The following is a 23,698-nucleotide window of genomic DNA, read 5'->3' on the forward strand; positions in this document are numbered from 1 at the left end:
AGTCAAATTGTTTGACTTTAACGTTAAAATGGTCCAAAGTGAGAGAAAACCAAAGTTTAGGGGGCCTAAGTGAGAGTTTTGGAAATTCAGGGGGGGTTTGTCAAAATCGCTGGAAGTTCAGGGAGGTTTTCTGAAGTTTCCCATTTTTTTTATTATTATTTTTTTCCTCTTTTGAGGGTGGGTTCTAATGGTGTAATTTTCAATTAACCAGGTTTATATTTGCTTTTTATTAATTTTTAATTTAATGGTGAGGTAATTCAGCATAGTATGCTTGCTTGAATCAGCATTATATATGTATGTATATACACACATGCCCCATAATTCTCCCTCAGTCGGGCTAGGGCAGAATAGCGTAGCGAATACAAGTATTAGTAGTATAGCACAAATAAGCAGTCCATTTCTTTTGATAAATTGTGCTCAATTTCTGATGTTTCAATTCCGCGAAGATCTCTTCTGTCGATTCAATTAGATTCTAGAATCATTTTAAAACATTTACAATAGTTGTCTTATAGTGATTAGATTACATAATTTAGTTTGGCACTTCTCCCCTAACCATTCCACATTTTAAATCCTTAAAGGAACTCGATTAAATAGTTAAGAGAAATTAATCCTTTCACAAATGGAAAGAAGCTGTTCGTACTTCTTTGGATCATTTAGAGCCACTTAAATAATAGTATTAAAAAACTGTGCAAAACCACCTGAAACTCCAAAACTTCTAATGAAGAAAGATTATATCCCAAAACCTTGTCTAGAATGTGAAGAGGTCCTGTGCTTCTTTGACCTGGGACACCATTTTCATCAACAAAGGATGCTCCTATCAACTTAGTTAGACAGGGTACCCCTAAAGTTTCATTTGATCATGTAAACATGTAGCTGTTACCAAAGCCAATAATTGCCCATTTAAGTAATATAAGGTTGATTGCATTTAATGTCATGAGAATCAGGCTTGACAAAATCTCATTTTCCATATGAATGATCCAAATTACGGAGCCGCCACTAGAATTTGAGAGTTGTAGTGTACGCACTAAACCAATCTGTTTGTATGCTCCCCTGGACTTTTCTGTGGAAGACACTTTGATCTAAGCTGCATGTGTCCTTTGATTTTTCATTGATAAATTGCCATTGACAATGACTTTAATCATTTAGTCAAGATTCTAACAACCCCTTACGCAACAAACCCCAAACTTTTAATGAGTAGGGTGTATTATTTTGAACTTTAAATGGGAGAGTGGAGACAGGTTTGAACTTAAGATCACCTGGTCTAATATCATGACAATTGTCACTTTTCCCAAAATTCTAAGCTAATAGGATATGATGAATTTAATCACTTGATTAGTATTCCAAAATCATTTAGTTTGACTAAGCACGTGGTCATTCAATTTCACCATATTTGTAGCTTGATAACTTGTATTCTTTGGCATCTTTTGTCTCATGGTGTGGCAGAAAGTAGAACCATCTCCATATGATAAAATTGCTCTGGATAAGGATTCTACTTTCAGCCCCTCACAATCTGGTATGGTGAAGGTGTTCTCCTTTTGATTGTGTTGCTTGTCCTTAGTTGCCTTCATATTCCTAGTATATTCTATTACTCATAGTTGCTCACATTTTGGGAGTTCCCTCGTTTTTGAAGTGCCTCATAATGTAATTGATAGGATCAAAATCACAAAAAGTTCCGGTGCGTAAAATGGTTAGAACAGATTCATCTGATCCTGCTGGAAGGTTACATGCCTACTTGCAAGCTAAGCCTCGTGGACCACTTCAAAAGAATCCTAGTTTGGATGCTGTGAGGTAGGATCCATTTTTGGTTTATAAGCTTTTGCTTTACATTAAGGGAAAAATCAATTTTAGTCCCTAGGTTTCCAATTTCAGTAATCAGGTTCTTAGGTTTTGTCTCAATTTCAAATAGATCCCTATGAGAGCACTACAAATACATTGTAATAGGTTTCAACCGTACGTTCTCTTGTGTGAATCTATTGATATATATAGAGGTTACATATGTAGTTTGATTTACAACTCAACTTAAGAGCACTATACTAGCTTGTTTACAATAGAACTCTAGATAACTATACATCTAAGAACTCTATATCTTAAGACTCTTATCAAAGTCTCTTAAAGAAGTAGAATTGTGTTTGACATGTGTTGTTGTGAATAACACGTGATGTGCTTCAACAATTCGTTTGTCTGATTTCTATCCAACTTTTTTACTTTTTCGTCTACCATGTCTCACCCCTTTGACACGATAATGCACAAGCTGTCATTGCCATGTCACTTTACTACCACATAAGCCAAAAAAACCGGCACATCACATTGTTAAGAAACTCATAGCTAGCTCATAAAAAATAAGAAGCTGAAGTTGCAATGTCACAAAAAAAGAGGTGTTTAACACAACACCCATGACTTATCCCAACGGAAGAAGCTTCATCTCCTTCTTTCAAGTTTGAAGTAAGATCCTTTTATCATGCACTATCCCTTCATGTTGGCTCCCTATTTTATTGGAAGAGTATTTGGTGAGGTAAAGTTCCTTTGAGAGTGGCATTCTTTGTTTGGACATTGGCTTTAGGAAGGATCTTAACTTTGAATAATTTGAGGAAGAGGAGCTTTATAGTGGTATGCTAGTATTGTATGTGCAAGAGGAGTGGAAAGTCCATAGATCATCTTCTTCTTTATTGTGAGGTGGCAAGAGACTTATGGGTTTCAATGTTGTCTTTTTGGTGTAGAGTGAGTTATGCCTAGGAAGGTAATAGAGTAACAGGTTAATTGGAGAGGTTAGGTGGGAAGCCGTAACATTTTAGAAGCTCAGAGGATGACTCCCCGTTGTGCTTAATGCGGTGCATTTGGAGAGAGCGTAATGCGAGGCACTTTGAAGATTCCGAGATTTTGATGGTAGAAGTAAAATCCGTTATGTTCAAGTCCCTCTATGCATGGATGACGGCGTATATTAGTCCTCACTTTCCTAGTTTTACAAAAAATTTAGACTTATGTTCTTTTTTTTTTTTTTTTTTTCCTCTATTATAGGAGATCTCTCTTATATACTCATTATGTACCTGGGTTGCGCCCCTTTGTACTATTTAATGAGATAGATTTACTTATAAAAAAGTATAATAATAATGTAGTACTATTTAATCAGACGAATAATAATTTTTTTAAATAAGTAATCGACAACTATCATTAAAAGCGTAAAGGTGCCCCTAAGTATAATAATGTACACGGGTTACGTCCCCGCGAGGGAGATCCATGTATTTTCAATAAAATTCATAGATGGGAGGTTGGAGTGTCTTACCGTATTTATTTGTCTCTTGACATTTTATTTATGAAAAACGCTATGCCGACTCCAAAAACTTGTTTATCACAATTTATGCGGAATTAATATTATGAAGCAATAAACAATTCAATCACCCAAAATATATAAAGCAATAAAGAGGCAGACACAGATATTTTGGTGACGAAGAGGAAACCTTTTAGAAAACGTTCTAAAAGTAAAACCTCTCCGGGGCAGCCAAACCCAGGAAATCACTATCAAAAGATTATCTAGAGATTACAGACACTAGGAACACTTACAACCCTTTGCAAGACCTTGACTCTGTAAGATCGACAAGCCTCCAACTTGTCTCCTCGCTCACAATCTTCTTCAACGTGATTCTCCTTTATCGGACCCTTCCGATAGACTTCAATTAAGCACACAATCAATACTAACAAAAATCCTCTAAGAGGAATCAATTTGGCTCACAACAAAATAATCACTCAAGCACAGCCTCACACGAAGTCTCTGGGGGTGAAAATTCGTGCTTCTCTCTTCTATAATGATGTATATATACCCCCGACAAAACCCTAGACTTAAACCACTTAAAATCACGTTTTTGGGCCTCAAACTTACGGGGTGTCCGGACATGTTAATGGGCTGTCCGGACACGGCTTTGCGGAGCAAAATTTGAGTTTCTGGAAATGAGGTCCGGACCCGAGAAAGGCATGTCCGGACATGGGTGAAACAGCATTCTGGAAATGCTGTCCAGTCTTCATCAACAGCTCCGATCGATGGGCGTTTGTGGTCCGATTGAGCTGAAATTTTGCAGGGACGTTCATAACACATGAATCTACATTATGAACGGTGGAGATTGGATTCTGAGCATTCTATATCAGTGTTTGAGCTCGTAAACAGTAGCCTCTGCATTTTGGAACTGAATTAAGCCAACACAAGAACTAACAATTTAAAATAATGTTAATATGCTGTAAGTGCGTGGTTGGTAACTTACATTCTCATTGAGGAAAATAAAAATTCCAATTGTAGGTCCTCCGTTAGATAAAGAAGAAACCTGAAGGAGACTGCAGATATTACAAGCGTTCAGAAGCTTATTAAAGAAATCGATTGCAATTATCATTCTGGTGAGATTTTTACACATTTTTTTGACTGTTAGACATACGAGCTTTTCCTTGAGTCAGGTAGATCTAGCTGCTGGTTCATACTGAGATAAGTTTTTTTTTTTTTTTTTGATAAGTAAAGCATTTGGTAAGAAACATACTGAGATATGTTTTTACAGGTCTGCTGGATGTTGTGTCTGGTAATAACTCTTGTATTTTTCTTGAAATTCCACATAATCTAAAGGTTAACTATCCAGAAAACCATATATACATATGAATCATGATAGATTTGTTACCAAGATCCAGCATTGTAATTTTTTAAATTAATTTTTCAATTATGAAGGTTTAATTTTCATTTAACAAAGCTTCCAAGTTTGAATACAACTCCAGTTGATGAGCTACGTACGTACAAGATAGTGGGCTTTTAAAAGTGCCTTTATCTTTTTCTTTTCCCCCCTCCTTTCTCCGGTTTTATTCCTTTTTTCCCTAATCTCTCCTCTTTGCCAACCCCCAACTAAAAAAAAAAAACATAGGAATTAATACTTTGTAAACCAGCTTTTAGTGGTAGCACATCAAAACTATGGCATGCAGGTGCCGCGATTGTGGTTAGGGTTATGGTTTGCTGTAATTAGTTTTAAGATTGGTGGGAGGACTTTTGTTTTTTTTTCAATATGGTTCATTGGTCTTGGATTTAGTAGGTGCTAGATATATGATTCTCATGCCTCCCGGAATTTTTGACCTGTTATATGACTTACTTGATTGTCTGTTTTTCTGTTTTAATGAACTCACAGCAAAGAGCTCATGTACCAGCAAGTTCTGCGCCGGTTTTCCCATTTTAATGCTATACAATTAAGTGAGCCGGCTCCACTGTCTGAGTTGCTTATGTTGGCATTGAAAGAAGAAAATTTAGATCCAGAAGGCCATGAGAATAATGACCAAATAGAAAAAATTACAGAAGTAAGTTAGGCTCTTCCTTTGGATTGATCTCATATATCTTATGTTCATTATATGTTTCTCTTTTTAAATTACAGTGTAGATACTTGCTTTTAATGGAATTCCTTTTCCTTCTTTTGTAGATTTTATTGGATTTTAAACTTACGTAGTAATTTTTAGGTGAACATTTTGTAAACTGCCTTGTACACGAGGATTTTTCTTTTCCAACTGAATTTTCTTATTACCTTTTTTTTTTTTTTTTGTTTAAATGTATATGAAGGTGTTGCATCAGTCGGCATAAGAATTTTCTTTTTCTTTCTGATTTCTGCTGTTATTTTAAGCTGTTTTTGGTAACACGAGACTGCTGGAAGGGGTCAATGCATGTTCATATTCCAAGTGTTCATCTACAGACACGCACATTATACAGCAGCATTAAATCTTAGCATTCACAACTTTGGGTATACATATATCAGGTCTACAGTGTCTATTGAGTATTACTTAATCATAGAGTAAGAATATTTGGAGGTTGTAAGCTCTCTTCCAGATTGAGTAAACATAAGCAAAAGGAAGGAGTAACCCTTTCAATTTACAGAATACTCTTCTCCTTGTACTTCAATAATCGACCTTAAATGATTTAATTTGATTTCTTGACATCTCGAGTTTCTTTTGAAATACTTTGAGACATTATAATAGAGTTTGAGTGATGCAAGAGAAGAAGCATGAAATATCGGTCCACCTAATTTTATTTAGGTTCTAGGTTATTAGTATTTAATTGTATATTTTATTTATGTATTAAGAGTAAAGAGTGTTTTTGTAATTCAATAAATGAGTGTTGCCCTAGATTATGTTAGCAAGTTAATAAATGGCGTTGTATTAGGGTTTAGTGGCGAGTTTATTTAAGCATGCTTAACTCTGATTGAGGCAGACTGATGGAATAAAAAAAACTGAATAATTGATTCTTCTCTCCCCCCTTCCCCCCCTTTTCTTCACTCTTCCTGTTCTCTTAGTTTCTTCTTCTTCTTCCCCCTTTCTCTTCCCTTGCCTTCTCTCTTCCTAGCTTCTTCTTTCTCTCTCCACTTTTAGCTTCTTTTCCCTACTTTAACCGTGTGAGTTTTGTGTTTATTACCAGTTTTGTAGTTTCGACTCTGATGATTCTCATTATCCATCATGAATGTGAGTAGAGTATTTTTAGCATAGATTTGTAAAGGATTTCGGGAAGCACATTTCTCGTTTCATAACCCACATTTGATTAATTTTTTAGCGAACATTGTTTTTTGATGCTTCTCCTGATGAATACCGATCGAGTTGCTCAAGCAAAAGATGGAAATGTTAGAGGAGTATTTCTGCATTCATATTGATAAACATGGGAATTTGTCTAGACTTCCAGTGGTACTTGACCAGTACACTCCTGACATTGATCGCCTCCCGGAATTCACCCTTTGTTTGGGCAATGATGTAGGTTCCAAAGTTTGTAATAACTTGTTCTTCTATGCTTATTTCTTTCCCTTCTGTACAATCTTGATCTTTTGGATGATGATTATTGATCTGAAAGACATTGTCAGTTTCTGCTCTGAAAAGAATGTTCCCTCAGTACCCACATACTTTGAAACATGTATCAACACACATGTACACTCATACAGATGCATACAGCCACATCTATGCTACTTTTATACTTTATCAATATTTAAAATATTTTTCCTTGTGTTCTATTCTGGTGATCATTTGGGGCTGGAATGCATCTTGGTCAGATAGATTATAATATGCGGCTATGAACAAATGGGGGTCTACTTCCACTGTATCCAAGTCTGATGTCAAGTATGAGAGATCACATATCTTATGCCTGTATTAGATCATGAGAGCTGAAATTCACATAATCACATGGTGTGATCTCTTTATTCAATTGTGAAGACACTGATGGGTGAACCATGAGGAGTCTCAATATCAGTGCTGGCATTCCTTTTTCCTTGGATGAGATATGTTCCTTATTTCTTGTGAACTGTGGTTTATTATTGTCTTAGGTTGACTGGGAGGATGAAAAAAATTGCTTCCAATCAGTTTCAGCTGCTCTTGGAAACTTCTATGCTATGCATCCTCCTATGTTACCCAATCCATCAGGTGATGGTTTGCAGTTCTACAAAAAGAGAAAACCTCTCAGGAATCTTGAAGATGAAGAAAAAGCCTCTGATGACATAGGTATGGCTGTTCGCTGCTGAGCTTTCATGGTATCTCATATTCCATTACGTCACATATTGGCTTTTCTTGTTCCTTGAAAACCATTGACCAGAATTGCCTAGGAACCATGATATCATGATTGAGTTGCATGCCTGAAAATCAAGCTTTTTATCAATGGTAAACATATCAGAAACATGGATGAAAAAAATATCGGACATCTAGCAACTAAATGAAATGTCGCCCTCGTTATAATTTGGTTCATTTTTTCAGTTCAAGTGTCCACACACACATTAGTCCAGTCAAAATTGAAAAACTTTGTGTGCAACCTTCCCCCCTCCTTGTTCAACTTATCATTGTTATTAGTCCTTTCTTTTCTTCTCCTTTGGCCTCCAACCTTAGACTGCTTTGTGGCATTTTCAGGGGATGACGACCTAATGGAGAATGAGATCGAGCACGAACTACTTTCGGAGGCAGAGAGTGCATGGGCCCAGCGTGAATGGTCAATCCAGCACGTCTTGTTTCCATCCATCAGACTCTTTTTCAAGCCACCTACTTCTATGGCTTCAAATGGAACCCTTGTCCGGGTAATTTTTATTCCATTAAGGAGCATCTTATTGACTACAGTAGTTTCTCAATATATAAGAAGAAAAAACAAAAAAACTCGGGAATAACTAAAAGGAAGAAGCATCTTGAGCTATGACCTAGGCTGGAAGTTATCAAGGTGCATGAGTGCTGGGGGGGAAGCCTCATCCTTTGTCAGCTTCCTTCTCAGTTGACAAACATTAAGATCTTCTTTTTTTTTTGTTCAAGAATGTTGGGATGGTCTGGGTGTGAAATGATGTATATCCCCTTGCCTTCTACAGGTAGCTTCATTAGAGAAGCTTTACAAGATCTTTGAAAGATGCTAACAAGAATAGTTTTGGTAAGATCAAAGTTGGAGAAGCATTGGCTGTTTCATGAGGCTGCTGCTCTCAGTGATAAGTCTAATTCAGTCTATACCATTTAGCTTGGCTTGTAAATGCTTTTTGGTAGCCAGTGGTCCACTGTGTATTGGGTTTCTTTGTAAGCTTTGTATATCTTTTAGTGACTACAATTGTGGGACCCACACTTAATGCATCATTTTACTAACCATTGTGAAATACTAGGATACAATCCAAACGCAACCCTGGTGAGGAACACAGACATCTCCCATCTATGGAACACTTTTCAAGTTTGATTGTTTCCCTTTTACCCTTTCCCTCGTTTGAATAGATAAAAAAAAAAAAAAAAAGGAAAGAAAAAAAGAGATTAATGAGTGATCGGATATTAGTTGTATTCCTAGCAACTTATATTTGATAATTTTCTTATAAACCGACATGATAGTTAATAATTGGCAAAATTATTAAGAGTACTGTATAATTGATAAGTGAGTGACTAACTAATCATTTTATCAATTATGGATTATCACATCAGTTTATAAGAGATTTTATAATAAAAGTATAGTATTCCTAGTATTCCTAGCAGCACTCCACTTGGACCTTTTTAATTTTTTTTTTTTTTAATTTTAAGAGTTGTCAGGGGTATTATTACTTTTAATATAAGTTTTTTTACAAATTAACATGACAATTCATATGACACTTATCACATTAACCATTAAAATGTCGACCGTCACATGACACTTATTATATTTACAAACTAATACAACAATCACTACTTTGTATCAAATAGAAATTAATTGGTCCGACTTCTGAGACTATCTAGCCTATAGTAAACATTAGGACTAAGATCTGGTGCATTATTTTTGCTCTATTGCATCTCTCACCCAATCATCATCGGGTGTCGAGGCATCTTGCCACCGACATGGCTGGCCTGACACCCATCCATTGCCGTGGCTGGTACTACTTGTAATTGAAAATTTTAACAAAAACATTGCTTTGTTATATTCTGTTTGCTTCTATGGTCCTAAAGTGGGGGTGGCGGCCGAAGATATGTTGTTTCATACATGCATATAGGTCATTTTTTGACAAATTTTATTTCTCAATGCAATTCTAAACATGCTCTTAGATAAGTGATGTAAAGTATTTTCTAATATAAGCAAACTTGTCTAATTCAAACCAATGGAGAATCGTTGTAATTTCTGAAACCTTAATTGGGAAAAATTAATGTAGTTTTTCTTATAAAAAAATATATATATATAAATTTGAGATGAAACTGTAAAATGTTTGAAACTAGCAGGAGTGGCAGAGGGGTGTTAAGTGAACAAGCCGCTCGCTCGGGATCAGCTCGTATAAGCTCGGCTTGTGCTCGACTCGATTATTAAATGAAACGCTTCGTAAACATATATCCTAGCTCGAATATTAAATGAAGCAAGCTCGGCCGACTTGGTTAGACTCGTGAGCAAGCTCATATATATATATATATATATATATATATATATATATATAAAAAAAAAAGTAACACATAACTAATTATAAATCTCATAATTATTAAAATCTTAAAATTGCATATATGTTTAAGCGTTAGAAATTAAAAAATTTTAGGTCCTTTGTGATCAGAGAGAGCAATCATTAAAAAGACCTAGATTCAATTAGAACAGATCCAAATGAAGGGAAGAAGAATCAAGTGGCAACTATTGAGTAAGATTGCAAAAGGAAGAAACTATTGAAGAATCAAATATACCCAAATACTTTGGATTATTGCTTGTCTGGTGAGCGAGAGTGAGAGAGTGGGAAATGAAAGTTGGGGTGGAAGATGCGTTGTGACTGGTGAGAGAAATTAAGAGAGAGACGTTGAAAAATGTTGTAAACAGAATTAAAATATAGGATTCCAAAAGAAACAGAAAAGAGTAGAATAGAAAACAAATTAATCACATACGACACCAAGATTTATGACCCATTGCCTACTATTTGTGTGTATTTTCTGCACTGTAATTTTCGTTTTGGATGTATTGTTGGGGAGCCCAACCCTTATTTGGTGTTTTAATCCTTGTACCCGCTCCTTATTTGCTTAGAAAAAAAAAAAAATCACACACGACACCAAGATTTAAGTGGTTCGGCTTAATAAACCTACATCCACTGCCAGAGATGATTCGGAGAAAATTCACTAACAAAAGTTGGAGTACAAAGATGACGGGAAGGAAATCACTCAAAACCCAAAGTTTCAATATACCCAAATCTCACTCTCACACAAAAGAGAGAAAAAATTGACAAAAAAAACTCTCTTTTTTTCTAAGTGCCACAAGGCACAACAAAGTGAGAAAACTCTAATGAGATACGTGGCTTCTAATTTTTCTCCCCAGTTACCATGTTGCGAAGCCTCTCTTTTTATAGTTAGCAAATTGGTTTACTTCTCCTAAAAGGATAAGTATTGCAAATCCAAAACCAACTCAAAGAAGGAAAAAAGAAAGAGTCGGCTACAACTTCAAAAGGCCAAAACAAACAAGACAAATCTTGATGGGCCCCACGTGAAGGACTTGAGATATTCAAGGCACCAAACAACTTAAAAAAAAATATTTTTTTGTAAGTGGCATTGTCTCAATGTAATTTCAATACAATTTGTTAACTTATCTCACATTATTAAGAAAACACCAATTCTCAAGTTTGTTTATCTATAAAAGAATGTATATCGTCTTTCTTTGAAACTAAGTGCCTTGTTGTATTGACTCAGGCCTCGGCTAGTTAGGCTAAACAAATGTTCATATGCAAGCTGATTTTTGGAGCCATTTAAGAGTACTTAAAGTTTAAATTTATAAATAAATAAATATAAGAGCCAGCTTGCAGGCTGGCTCGGCTTGGCTTATTATGAGCTCGAGTAAAATTTAAACGAGTCAAACCCAAACAATAAAAATTTGCTCAAACTTGGCTCGTTTACACCCTGCCGCCAAAACATAGTTATAATATCGGACCTCATCTTCATTCTTCTAAGAAATGTCAGTCCACAGTATGCAATGGGCATGAACCGCAAGGCATTTTGAAGTAAGCAATGACGTTTTTAATTATTCATTGTCTTTCCTGTAGAAATTTATATTGACATTGTAAACATTTTAGTACCGCACGCAACATGCATCACAAAAAATAAGAAAAACCCAGAAGAAAAAGAAAAAGAAAAAAAAGAAAAAAAGAAAAGGGAATCTCAAAACGGCATCACATTGACACAAGATTGCCAACTACTTTATAAAGAGGTGGGCCAGGATGTCGACACGTCCGCATCTACTGATTTCTAAAATATCTCTTCAGTCTCCACATGCAAGTCATGGAGATATTCGAAAATGTCAAGAGAATTCTCTCCCCCGCTGGCCACGGCCGATACTACTTCCGTGATTATCTTCTTCTTGTTTTGCAGGTGCCTCTTAGCTCAGTCTTGTTATGAATATGCATACATTAATTTTTTAAATAAAAACGAAAAATTAATCACCAATTCTATTATTAAAAAAAAAAAAAAAAAAAAAACTTCTGAAATCATCCAAGTGTTTTTTTTTTTACTAATTAAAGATAGGAAAATTCTCTCCTAGACATAGCTTCCACGATTGAACGCCGACATGCATTGAAATTTCAAATGTTTGAAATTTTGAAAATTTCAAACCATTTTATCACATGCATGTTTCTTTTGTCTTAAAAGAGAGAGAGAGAGAAAACAGAGCTTGAAAAGAAAGAAAACATGGCTCGTAAGGTAAATCTTTCCATCGTCTATTTGGCTTGGTCGGCATTTTCTACGGCTGTTAATCTCTTCTTTGTGATAAATCTGTACGTGGGTGGTGATTGGAATCTAAGTTGGAGCAAGAAAGCTGCAGCAGAAGCAGAAGCTGTGGCAGCCATCTCATGCTCCGGCCATGGCAGAGCCTACTTGGATGGGTTGGTTCTCAATGGAAAGGAACCCATCTGTGACTGCAATTCCTGCTATGAAGGCCCTGATTGCTCTTTGTTTCTGCCTGCTTGTCCTGCAAACGCTGATAGGTATCTCTTTCACTCTTTCTTTCTGTTATAACATCAATTTTACTGTTTAGAGATATCTTAGAGAGACTTTGAATGGAGATCACCCTTTGAAATAAGTCTTAGATTTAGCTCGCTCACATTTGTTGTGTGAATTGCTTTAACAATTTAGACCGTAAATATTAGAGAGTTCGGTTACCTGTTCGAATAAGTCTTAGACAACTCACCTCATTTATACAAGGACTCTCTCAAATTTACTATTTAGATTGTTAATAATTTAGACTGTAAATTACTAAAAATCTGGATATAGGGCAATGGTTGAGAAACTCCAAACAAAAGTTATGATGTGATACTATTTTTTCTTGAAATTGTAACAAAAGTTTATATGGCATATGGGATCAGGGCTTCGTTTGATAAACGATTTTGTTTTGGTTTTAGTTCGATACTGAAGCAGGAAGTGATTGATGTGAAAAAAAAGTAAAAGTGGTTTTTTTTTTAAAAGTGAAAAAATAAGAATGTTTGGTATGAAAAAATGAAATTTTTTTGTTTTGTAGTGATTTTTTTATTTGAATAATAATAAAAAATGATTGATATAATGTAAAAAGTAAGAAAATATTAAAAAAATAAAAAAGTGTGATGAATAGTGTAGAGCCAAAAACAGGCAAAATCGTTTGTCAAACGATGCCCAGGACCCCTAGCAATTGCTGAAGGGTTTTTTTTGCAAATCTAGACCGATTTAAATCTCCCCACATGTCCCATTTAAAAAAATATAAAAAAATATTATATATATTTTAAAAAATAAAAATAAAAAAAAATAAAATAAAAAAATAATTTAATAATATAGGGTGGCTGCCACCAGCCCATGGGTACAAAGCCACCCCAGGGGCCGACATGGCCGCCATTCCCCATGGCCCTAGGGTGGTTCGCCACCCCCAGGCCGGGTGGCCGGGCCTACCACCCCCCATGGCCCCCAGGTGGTTCACTTCTAGGCCATGGGGTGGCTCAGCCATCCCCCCAGGTCGGCTGGGCGTGGTCAGCCACCCCTTTAAAATGGGGTGGCCAACCACCCCATATTATTAAATTAATTTTTTATTATTTTATTTAATATTTATTTTTTAATATATATATTATTTTTTTGAAATGAGACACATGACGAGATTTAGACCATTGGATTTCATCTAACGGTCCAAATTAAGAAAAAAAACCCTTTAGCAATTCCTCAACTATTACTGGGGATTTGATCGATGGCATCATTGGCATATGTTAGTTCAATTTAAAAAATTTCAATTTTCCTTTTAGGTTTTCTAGACTTCTACTGCAACATTTATGCTTGTGGAGTTCCAAGAAAGAGGATTTTGAGGGCCCTGTTAAATATTCTTCATGTATCGGAAAGAAAAATGTCACGGTTTTTTTTAGTGTTTTTTTTGTCCTATGTGCATATTATTTTCTAGAAAAAAAAAATTACCTCACCAGATCTTCAGAAAAAATGTGAAAAATAATATTCAAGAACAAAAAAGTATATATATATATATATATATATATATATATATATATCCTTTTTACATTCCTCAAACAGAAATGCTTTAAAAAGGGTTTTAGCAACCACAAAGAATTAGGAATGGGACGGTTTTTTAAATATAGAGTAGAAAGCTACATGACTCAAAGATTTTCCTATCTACCGCTAGCTGTCATGATCATTAAGCATTTCGTCTTATTCCTAGTCTCCTAATAAATTAGTAATATATATGCCAAAAGCTTGGAAGTTGACCCAATGCAAAAAGTAAAGCATTTAAATATATCACATGCTATTTAAATGGGTCAAGTTATAGTTGACTTATATAATTTTATACTCATACCTTCATACAACTTAAACTCAAAACATAACACAATGACTGACAATTTTTTATGACCCAAAACTTGACACAACCCAACACAAAATTAAAAAATTACAGTTGTAGGATTTGACTCATTTAATTAAATTGGTCAAGTTAGGATTAACCTATATAATCTTTTACGAATGATTTGACACGACCCGGGACCCGAACCCGATATTCGAATACGAATTGCCACCACTACTCCAAGATTTAAACTCGTGATGTGATGCTTATTTTGATAGCAAATGTTATGTATCTGACCAATATATCAAAAACTCCAAAAATGATTGAACGTGGAAAGTTAGACACTTAAATCTATCTCATACTAGGGTAGCCCATTTTAGCGTGCATACCTCAAATTGAACCTCATCTGGATCATTACAATCTCTTTGTCTTTTTATTTTATTTTTTTATTATTTTTTTAAATACACATACACCCTTCAAATTAATACTCAATTTGCAATGTCTTCCCTAAACTTTTAATTGAATCAAAATCCCCCAAACTACCATAAATTGCAATTAATGTATCCCTTTTTGTCCCATAAATAGACAAAAATGACACTAAATTTTTTTCCAATAAAACAAAAATATCCCTATAAATTTATTTGAAAAAAAAAAAAAAAAAAACCACCGTGACGACCTAGGTCTGTGACAATTGACACCGTATACTTTTCCCTTTTTTGTTTTTTTTTTGGTTGATAACGTCTTCACTTTTTTTGTTGACATGTCCACATAAGAGAAGTGGGAGAGTGATTCGAACTAGAGACGAATTAAGGGCCTCACTTTTTTGATTCGAACTAAAGACGAATTAAGGGCCTTACTTTTTTTTCTTTTTCTTTTTTTTTCAGAAAAAGAATTAAGGACCTCACTTAATTATGAAAGAAAATGTATCTTATCGATATAATATATATACACACTTATCACAGTTGGATAATTGGTTATTATTGAGATATTGTGATTAATTGCAGTGGAGATCCATATTTCTTGGAACCTTTCTGGATGCAACATGCAACAAGTAGTGCACTTGTTGTGGCGGGGTGGCATCGAATGGGGTATTCATACAGTGATCAATCTTCCATCTCTCCAGAGCTCGAGAGCCACATCCGCACTTTACATTCCGTCGTCGGAAATGCTATCACCGCCGGAAGGTACATCGTTTTCGGCGCCGGCTCAACCCAACTTCTTAATGCTGCAGTGAATGCACTCTCATCCGATAATTCCTCTACTCCTGCAAGGGTCGTAGCTTTATCTCCTTATTACCCGGTTCGTACTTGTTCTAACATCGATCCTTAAACTACAATTATTATTATTATTATTATTATTATTATTATTATTATTATTTTTTAACTATTATTTTCAAGTTTTTACTACAATTCTTTGACAAATTCATACGGCATTCCACATGAGTGCCATGTGATGTCAGTTGGGCAAAACAATTTTACTGATAAATATATTTATTTAGTAGTTGACATGGTAAGCAATACGTGAACTTATCAATTTGCAAGGAAGTTACTTATAAAGCTATAGTGTTCCTAACCGTACTCTTTTAAAGAAATTATTTGTGTTTTATTATTGATTAATGACATATATTATATTTTTATCCCACAACTATTCACAAAATATCAATTCTTGATTTTTTTTTTTTTTTAAATAAACAATGATTGATTTAAGAGTTGATTGGGACTACTACGTTAGCAATGTGAGATAGTAGTGAGATAAAAATATAGTTTTTAACATTACTCTTTATTATTTTAGTAAAGACATAACGAAAAAATATATTATATACTATACTTTTATTTCACTTTGTTAATAAGGGCTGGTTGACAATTTCACATCAGCAAAATATGATAAAAGTGTGATGTATAACATTTCTTTATAATGAATTAAACAAAAATTAAAAAATTAAAATTTAAAGAATTTCTTGATAAATATTTTTAATAATCTCAAAAAAAAAAAAAAAAAAATCCATATATATTGTTGCTGTATTTATAAGTAAAGTATTTTCCTTTATAATGGAGATCGATCGATGAAGGTGAAATCAAAATATCACAGGTTTATAAAACGCAAACAGAGCTTTTCCAGTCGAAGAACTACACATTTGCAGGAGATGCATCCTTGTGGGAGAACAGTACGAGCAATGCCACTATGAATTTCATTGAGTTTGTAACTTCGCCAAACAATCCTGACGGACAGATGAGAAAGGCAGTCCTCCATGGCCACCCAAATGCCAAAGCAATATATGATCATGCCTATTATTGGCCACACTTTTCACCAATTCCTACTCCTGCTGATGAAGATGTTATGATTTTTACCATTTCTAAACTCACTGGTCATGCCGGTGCTAGATTCGGGTAAGAATTTAATGACCCACGTGACATGGTATAGATAAAATAGTTTAGATTTTTAGTAATTTGCCTGATTGTTAGAATATGAGAGAGGTGTCCCCAAAAGGTAGATCAATTGGCTGGAACTACGCCTAATGAAGCGGAGGTCATTAGTTCGAATCCCTCTCCCCTCTCTTGTGCAGACATGCCAAAAAAAAAAAAAAAATGAGAGTTTTTATGGGATTTATTTGTCCGAACAGAAAGGTAGGTTGTTAGAGACCTATTTTGACATATGAGTCCTATAGGGATTCTCACATCTACTGCCCAAATTGCTAGCAATTTTGACAGTAAAATTGTTGAGAATCTTTATCCCCTATCTTAATTTATTGCACTTACATTTTTATCCTCCAACCATTTTATAATGCTTAGTCTTAATCAACCATTAGATTTTTTTTTTTTTAACAAGGACTAATCAAGTTCTAGTTAAGGCTATTACGTTAGCATTGTAAAATAATTGCAGGATAAAAATGTAGTTTCTAGCATTACTTATCGAATCTTAATCATATTAAACTATTTTATTGGTTAAATAAGAGAATTGGTTTCCTATGAGATCTTGGAATTTGTTGAATATTATATAGATATGTTTTTACGGAAAACCCATTATATATCCACCCTCAGAAGCACTTAATTAGACTTAGTTGTAATAATAAACTGTTGCTAAGGATTCAATTATGTAAAAGTATATGGCTGCTCTTAATTCCACCTTTCTTTGTGAACTTGTTCCTAATCTCAACTCTCAAGTAGTTCTTGATCTTAGATTTGTACTGCATGCAACTACTATATTACCAAAAAGTGCAGAAGAAATCTCTAACAATTTTGTTCGAATTTTTAGTAATTCTAATAAATGTGATACAGTTTCTATAGAGTCCATTTAATTACTCGAATGAATCTCGGACAGCCCGCCCTCCTGTTTGGATAAGTGAGCCTAATCATAAAAACTCTCTCATATTTATCACCTGAATATTTTAGACATTACATTGTTGAAGATCCGAATCTGAAATTTGGTGATCATATGGTGGGTTTGATTCAGGTGGGCAATAATAAAGGATGAGGCTGTGTACGAACGAATGACAACATATATGGGCTTGAACACTATTGGTGTTTCTCGTGATTCTCAATCAAGAGCTTTAAAGCTTATAAAAGTAGTCCTTGAAGACAGAGCAAGAGAAATATTCGAATTTGGTTACGAGATCATGAGAGATCGCTGGGAAAAATTGAGTAAGACTTTGTCCACGTCCAAACGCTTTTCTCTCCAGAAACTTGCACCACAATACTGCAGTTTTTCCCAGAAAGTTAGAGCACCTTCTCCAGGTAAGATTGTTACTCAAGATTTAATGATTTGATTGGTGGGTGTTCTCAGTTTGATCATATTTGACAATTTACTTGCAATACATCACACAGAGTGAACACTAGTGCGTTTGGGTTCGTGATTTCGTAGGCCAAACACATTTTTAAATAAAACCAGGAAAAAGTATTCAGGACTACGCGCGTTTGTAAAAAAATGGCAGCATTTTCAAACCAAAGGCAAGGGACTTCTACAACAAAATTTCGTCTATTAACTTAACAGATTTCGATAGTGTGAAACGTTAGAGCCAATAAAATTGTGACACATGTTCTATTTAAGTAAGTGTCACACTAATGAAATCTGCTAAATTAGTTGACGGAATTTGACCCTGTGGACTATTTTTTTTTTTTTTTGGCATACCACAGAGACCTTTAAGTTCATTTTAATATCACATGGAGTTAATTGTAAATCTAGCAAATCACATGACCTAATTTTGTATTTTTTTTCCTTTTTTTTAAAACGCACGATTTTAAAGGCCGAACCCAAATTTTTTTTTTAATGTTTCACAGCGTTTTTAAAAATCGTGTTTTCATTAACTACGTTTTGAAATTACTATTTTATTCAAACCGCACATTTTTTAAAATTACATTTTGAAGAACATGTGTGAATTTAATAGACCGGATTAGTTGAAAAATCAGAAAAGAAATATGGACTTGAATTGCAAAATTTCTATAATTTTAACAATTTGAAATGATGACAGCTTATGCATGGTTGAAGTGTGAGAGGGAAGAGGATAGAGATTGTTATTCGGTCCTGGAAGCAGCCGGTATAACTGGCCGGAAAGGTGGCATGTTTGGTGCTGAACTTGATCGTTATGTGCGTCTCAGTCTCATCCGAAGCCGAGATGATTTTGATTTACTCCTTCATCGCCTAAGCAAAATGCCAAAATCTCGGGAAGGAAGAGGGGGCCAAGCCTTTGTAGTTTAATGTAGGAGTACAAGGCAAAAGTTTGATTCCTTTCAGTGTAGTATGAGAAAAATAAGCCTTCTAAACCAGAGCATGATACTCTGGTTCTCTCCCTCTCGCTTAAGAAGACAATAAAATGTTATAATTTATAAATAAAATAACTGACCCATGGCCATTATGAAAATAAAATGTTTAATTATAATTTATTAATGAAAGTCAAACAAATTACAAAACATAAAGAAAAGAAAACAAAGTAAATATTAAACAGTTGTATTCCATTTATCAAATCCAGCGGCTCTGATTCAATCAAATTAAATCGAACGACTATGATTCAAATGTCTCAAATTTCAAAAATTCAAATAATCAAAATAATCTAGAATGGGTAATTTCAACCATTAACTAGTTTATAAACATAGTTACATTACTGTCATTTTGTAATTAATATATCATACATCAATACATTTCAAATATGTAATAATTTCAAATCATATTGATTCATATATGATATATCATAGATGTAAGAATTACTATGTTAAATTATTACAATTAAATAGATATAAATATGATAATGAAGTATGAAGTATGATAATATAGATATAAATATTAATAACCTATATATATATATATATATATAAAAACGAGTCTGGTGAGCTTGTAAAGTAACGAGCCGGGTTGAACAGTATCGAGCTTGATTTCGAGTCGGGTTTAATTGGGCAGGTATTGAGCGGGCTCACAAGCCGGCTGGCTCATTTGCAGCCCAAAGTACAATTCAAGCCAACTTTATCAAGTTTTAATCAAAGTCTTTGTACGAGCATTTCTGCCCTTCTTTTTTCGTGGGCAAATCACAAAAACAATATAATATCATAGCACATTACAAGCACTATCATAACACAGTTTCTTTAACCTTATATTTATGACGTAGGAAGGAAAAAAAAATAGAAAGCAAAGAAAACAAAAGATAAATCTCAAGTTACGTGAATTCATAGTCTCATTGTAAAAATGAAGAGAATGAAATTGAACTAGAGTTTTACTGGTGTTGGCAAAGTCTCACCACCTAAAAAAAAGAGAAATCACATCTCAAAGAAAGCAGCTAATTTTTCATTCATCATAATCTGTATATTACAATAAAACATTATGCTTAAATAGTCTAGAAGACTAAACTCTAACCACACAACCCTAATGAAACTAACTTTGGGTCAAGTTCATTATTTATAAATAACTTAAAATTTTGGGCTGAGCCCATTATTGCATTACTAATAAAATTAATAACATAAATAAAACTAAAGGACCAATTTATCATTGTCTCATTCTGCATCAATTTATCTATATGTTGAGGTCTCTATCTTTACCGGGGATCCATCTCTGAAATGGTTATCCTTGCTGTTGAACAACTAGGTAAATTTGTCTCTATCAAATTTGTTTGAGTAGAAAATGCTATTTGTTGGGGAGTAGGAAGTGACATAGTTTCATTGGTAAGCATAGAGATAACATCAGACATGATTGGCCTATCTGTTGCTAACTCTTGTACGCATAAGAGACCCACATGAATGCATCTCAAAATCTGGAGGGCATAATAGGATTCAACCAGAGTCGAATCCATTAGCTCCAAAGTTCTATTTTCTCTCCATAATTCCCAAGCCTGCAACCAATCCATGTCCCACAATTTATTCTCCAGTTCAATTTGAACATATAGAACCCAAGCATGATGGTGTCAAAAAGTACAAAGCAAATAAGATAAATATGAGATGTAGCTCAAAAAAAAAAGAGAAGTAGCATACTTACATATCTTGCTAAGTTTATGGGGCGTTAAGGATGATAAATGCAACTATTTTTTTTGCCACTGATAATCTCTAACATTATAACTCCAAAACTGTATACGTCTGACTTCTTTGAAAAATTCCCTTCCATGGCATACTCTGGTGACATATATCCACTACAACCAATAATGTAAGAAATATTTTAGATTTTGAGGAAAAATTAGCTAGGGACATAACAAGTGCATGCCTACTTACTATGTTCCAACTACTCTCACGGTATTAGCTTCAGCATCGTTCCGCCCGAAAACCCTGGCCATGCCAAAATCCGATATTTTGGGATTCATATCATCATCAAGTAAGATGTTACTTGCTTTCAAATCTCTATGAATAATCATTAGTCTTGAGTATTTATGCAAATAAAGAATCCCTTGAGCAATGCCTTCAATGATGTTGTAACATCGCTTCCAATCCAAAAGCTCTCTTTTCTTTGGATCTATAAAGTTTTGTATAGATAGTTAGTTCATCCTTGAGATACAACTAAAGTGAAAGTAACGTGATCGAGCCAAAGAAAAAGATAAAGCATGACGAACCAAAGAGGAAAAAGTCCAAGCTTATGTTGGGCATATACTCATAGATCAACATCTTTTCGTCTCTGTTAACACAACAACCCAAAAGTCTAACAAGATTCATGTGCTGAAGTTTAGCAATGACTATAAGCTCATTCTTGAACTCTACTAATCCTTGTCCAGAATTACTAGAAAGTCTCTTCACAGCTATTTCTTTGCCCTCAGGCAATTTTCCCTAAATTAATGATATAAGGAAGAGCTTTAAACTTGTTAACAAAAGCGCAATAGGAGCTATATATATATATATGCCTTACCTTATATACGGGACCAAAACCACCTTGTCCAAGTTTATTTTCGGTAGAAAAATTGTCTGTGGCAGCCACAATGGACGCAAAGCTGAATATTTTCAAATCATGACCTTTCTTCCCATCATTGTTAATCTCATTTGCGTCTCCAAATATGTTTGAATTCGTCAATTCAAGTAATACAGAATCCTCATTGCTTTCCTGCTCCCCTGTTTCACAAAATATTCATAATTAAACTCAATTTTTATCTGGGTTTATAAATTAATTGATCTAATATTTAGTAGCAAAAAAGATTCTTACCAAGGAGTTTTTTCCTCCGCAAAAAGCATGAGAATCCCAAGATTACAACTAAAGCAGCCACTGTTGCTATATATTATGATCCATATCCACCATCTCTTCTCTGCAGGGGTGGGGGAGGTGAGTGGCATACCATTTTCAATTAGAACATATAATTGGTCTTGTTTGCCATCTTCTTCAAATTGACCATTGTAGAATATGCATCCAGTTCCATTACTTTCTAGCGACTTAAAACCAACGCAGGAACAATTGCTCCTGCATCGAGCCCAACAATCACCAATACTAATGCTTGAATTGTAATCCACACGATGAGCTGATAGTGGAACAAAAGAACCATTTTTTTTCTCGAACGTCTGATTGCTATTTCTGCAATTGGGTACATTTTGCTCCACACACCCGCCATCATAGGAATAACCAAAACACTTACCACTTTCCATTAAAATCTCATTTCCGTAATCTCGAAGTTGCCCATCTGAGGTCAATTCCCACCACGAATCACGCCCACCTACAGAAAATTTAGATAACTCTCATTCTCATTAGACACTTTGTCAAATTGTTTGACACCGCCAATATTCAGAATGTCAGATTCTGTCCCAACCCAATACACATCTCCTCGGTGTCTCATGACCAGCTGTCCTGTCCCATTTGCTATAGGTTCCCATTCAATAGAAAGCTTCCAGGGGCAGGGATTTTGTGCGTTAACCATGAAGTAAGCATCCATTTATGCTGTGTTTTAAAGTTCATGCCCAGTTTCATACCAGGAAAAAGTGTGTTTGTCGGATAATCAAAGCTTTGCCATAAGACCCTCTCAGAATCCAACTCTTTCACTACGAAGTTGCCATCGTCTTCTAGAGTAGCGATGGAGTTTGGTGCTGCTGCATTAGCATTCAATAGAATTGGGCTCCCTCCATCATGCTCATGCACAATCTTCAATAGGCCGTCTGCGTCCATCGTGAAAGAACGGTTGCCAGATGGTATAGGTTTGTCTCTGTTAGCAACCCATACCCAAACTCTTTGTGGACCTGCCATGTAATATATTGCTAAATAATATAAATATTTCCGATCCACAACAATCGCGTTAAAGCCTAAATGAAATTTCCCATTAGTTGAAGCGAAATAGTCGCGAGTAATGTTACCACCAGGTTTGATGGTGTTTGTGTTCTGAGCATTTCCAAGACACCAACATGACAAAACCGAGAGAAATATTATTGAAGCCACAAGGGATTTCAGGCTGGCCATTTCTGGGGATAGATTTCAGTTTGCTGCTAATTTTGATGCTTCATAGACTTTATGGGTCAAAGTTCGTACAATTTATTTTCTTGTCAATTAGACTACTCCGCTTTTGAACGGTTCGTCTTGTATTATTTTCCACGCCAAAATTAAATGGGGTGGAAAATACTACAAGACGAACCGTTCAAAAGATTGAACATTCGGTACATCTTTTGTACGTTGGAGAATGCGAAATTCAAATTCTAATACGTCGTAAGGGAAGAGGGTTAGGTACAGTCCGACTAAACTACCCCAATTTGGGTAGTTTAGTTGGATGGTTGAAATCTTTTGAGGGTATTAATTTTTTTTTTTTTTTAAAGTAATAATATAAAATTTATTTAATATTAAAATATTCAATAAATTAAAAAATAAAAATATTGAAAAATTAAACTATTAAAAAAATAAATGTAAAAGGAAAATAAAAACAAAGAGCCACCCCTTGGCCAAAATGGGGAGGCCGGACCACCCCATTTTGGCCAAGGGGGTGGTTGGATCCACCCCCATGGCTGGTTTGGGGGTGGAGGAACCACCCCCATAGCCAAGAGGGTGGTCTGGCCACCCCCAAAAAGGTGGTCTGGCCACCCCCAAAAAGCAAAAAAATATATATATAGTTTGGGTTTTGGGGTG

General features: G+C 34.9%; 1 protein-coding gene and 2 pseudogenes across 1 annotated transcript in view; 2 read left to right on the plus strand and 1 right to left on the minus strand.

Moving 5' to 3' along the window:
* LOC132189478 (DNA mismatch repair protein MLH1-like) overlaps window positions 1-8,455 on the plus strand; it is a 13,796-nt gene extending 5,341 nt beyond the window's left edge. Inside the window, exons 8-14 of the mRNA XM_059604224.1 lie at window positions 1,444-1,513; window positions 1,653-1,788; window positions 5,148-5,313; window positions 6,595-6,744; window positions 7,308-7,482; window positions 7,882-8,045; window positions 8,325-8,455. Coding sequence (XP_059460207.1) covers window positions 1,444-1,513; window positions 1,653-1,788; window positions 5,148-5,313; window positions 6,595-6,744; window positions 7,308-7,482; window positions 7,882-8,045; window positions 8,325-8,369 — 906 coding nt within the window. The 3' untranslated portion in view covers window positions 8,370-8,455. The remainder of the gene's footprint in view (window positions 1-1,443; window positions 1,514-1,652; window positions 1,789-5,147; window positions 5,314-6,594; window positions 6,745-7,307; window positions 7,483-7,881; window positions 8,046-8,324) is intronic.
* Window positions 8,456-11,943: 3,488 nt separating this feature from the next.
* Window positions 11,944-19,006, plus strand: LOC132190508 (tryptophan aminotransferase-related protein 4-like; annotated as a pseudogene).
* A 1,216-nt stretch (window positions 19,007-20,222) lies between these two features.
* LOC132190488 (G-type lectin S-receptor-like serine/threonine-protein kinase CES101) lies at window positions 20,223-23,041 on the minus strand (annotated as a pseudogene).
* Between the last annotated feature and the right edge of the window lie 657 nt (window positions 23,042-23,698).

The sequence above is a fragment of the Corylus avellana genome, chromosome ca8, assembly GCF_901000735.1.
Source record: "Corylus avellana chromosome ca8, CavTom2PMs-1.0".
In the NCBI taxonomy this organism is placed as follows: Eukaryota; Viridiplantae; Streptophyta; class Magnoliopsida; order Fagales; family Betulaceae; genus Corylus; species Corylus avellana.